Genomic DNA, 1332 nt, shown 5'->3' on the forward strand with positions numbered 1-1332 from the left:
TGATGAAAGTTGGTTCCTGGTTGGCTGCGCGAAGCTTACGGAGCGTGAAAATCACGCCTCGCGTGAAAATCACGCTTGCGTTTTGTGAACTCTGAATCCACACTTAGGTCGGTTTTCCTCATATCGATTATTTTGTTATTTCAAAGGTATGTTTGTTGCCCTAAGATTCCCGAGGAAGTCACACTCCCACTTAGCAAATGAGTTTTTGGTGGGGGTGGGACCCCATTTTACAACTTTTTAGCCACATCGTTACGGCATTTTCTTATCTCAGAGAAGTTCATCTTAGGGGCAGTTCACAAATTACACTTACTTAGATTGGACGCTCACTGTGAGAGAAGTGTTCAAGGCCTGCTTTGGTAAGGTGTTTGGCTCTCACCATACGGCCCTATACACGGACCCACACTTCTGCACTAACTAAACTAGCTTTCTGCCTACATTTAGCCTCCGTGAGAAATCAGTGATCGAATCGACCTCGAATCGGCGTAACTGTACAGTCAGTCTCGAATCGACATCGACCATGTTCAATGCGAAATATTTAGCAATTTAGTACGAGGAACCGTCCTGTAACACTTTAAGACCCATTAGCAGAGTTAAGCCGTGCCTTAGGGCACTTCTCGAGTAACGTCGAAATTCCGTTGACAACTTTGTCTCAGGACCGACGTTAACTTCTCGAGCAGTCGACGTCGATTCGAGGTCGATTCGCGCAGTCATTTCTAATTAGGTAGAGTGCAAGTAGTGCCTTTGGCCTAGATCCGGCCATTTTAGGCCTACAAGCAAAATGTTCGTCATTCGTCTAGCAATCTGGGAATTTTGGCAGTCTGATATACATTCTGCAAAAGAATAGAGTAGAGGCCCCACGTTTTGAGCAGATAGTGGTTTTAGTTGGTGTTTAAGGGCATAGTTGTGGAAAAATATTATTGTTTATTTCCAAAGTTGTGGTAACATCCGTTTGGTAAATGAGAACCTGCTGTTCCGCTGCGTTGTGGTGGTTTCAATCTAGTAGTTGAGGTAGCTGCTCTGCAGGGGCAGGGGGTAGGAAGCGGCGCCGTAGATGGGAGCCTCCACATGATGGTGGACAGCGGGCAGCTCGACGTGCTGGTGCACGGCGGGGGCGGCGTAGGTAGAGTGGCGGCTGAAGGAGTGGGTGGAGGTGCTGACGGGGGCGAGGCCGACGGCGCTCACGGCGGGAGCGGCGTAGGAGATGGCGGGGGCGGCGTAGGAGATGGCGGGGGCGGCATAGGAGGCGTGGGACAGCGCGGGGGCGGCGTACGAGATGGCGGGGGCGGCGTAGGAGGCGTGGGACAGCGCGGGGGCGGCGTACGAGATGGCGGG

The 1332-nt window shown here is 51.6% G+C and overlaps 1 protein-coding gene across 1 annotated transcript; it reads right to left on the reverse strand.

The window, feature by feature from the left end:
• Positions 1 to 901: 901 nt before the first annotated feature.
• Positions 902 to 1329, reverse strand: LOC127751329 (cuticle protein 16.5-like; the record flags this gene model as incomplete). Its single annotated transcript, XM_052274728.1, has 1 exon — positions 902 to 1329. A coding segment is annotated over one exon (333 nt), but the record flags the coding sequence as incomplete, so codon positions are not given.
• Positions 1330 to 1332: the final 3 nt, after the last annotated feature.

This window comes from Frankliniella occidentalis, unplaced genomic scaffold (genome assembly GCF_000697945.3).
Source record: "Frankliniella occidentalis isolate FOCC.00 unplaced genomic scaffold, Focc_3.1 Scaffold429, whole genome shotgun sequence".
NCBI classification, from domain to species: Eukaryota; Metazoa; Arthropoda; class Insecta; order Thysanoptera; family Thripidae; genus Frankliniella; species Frankliniella occidentalis.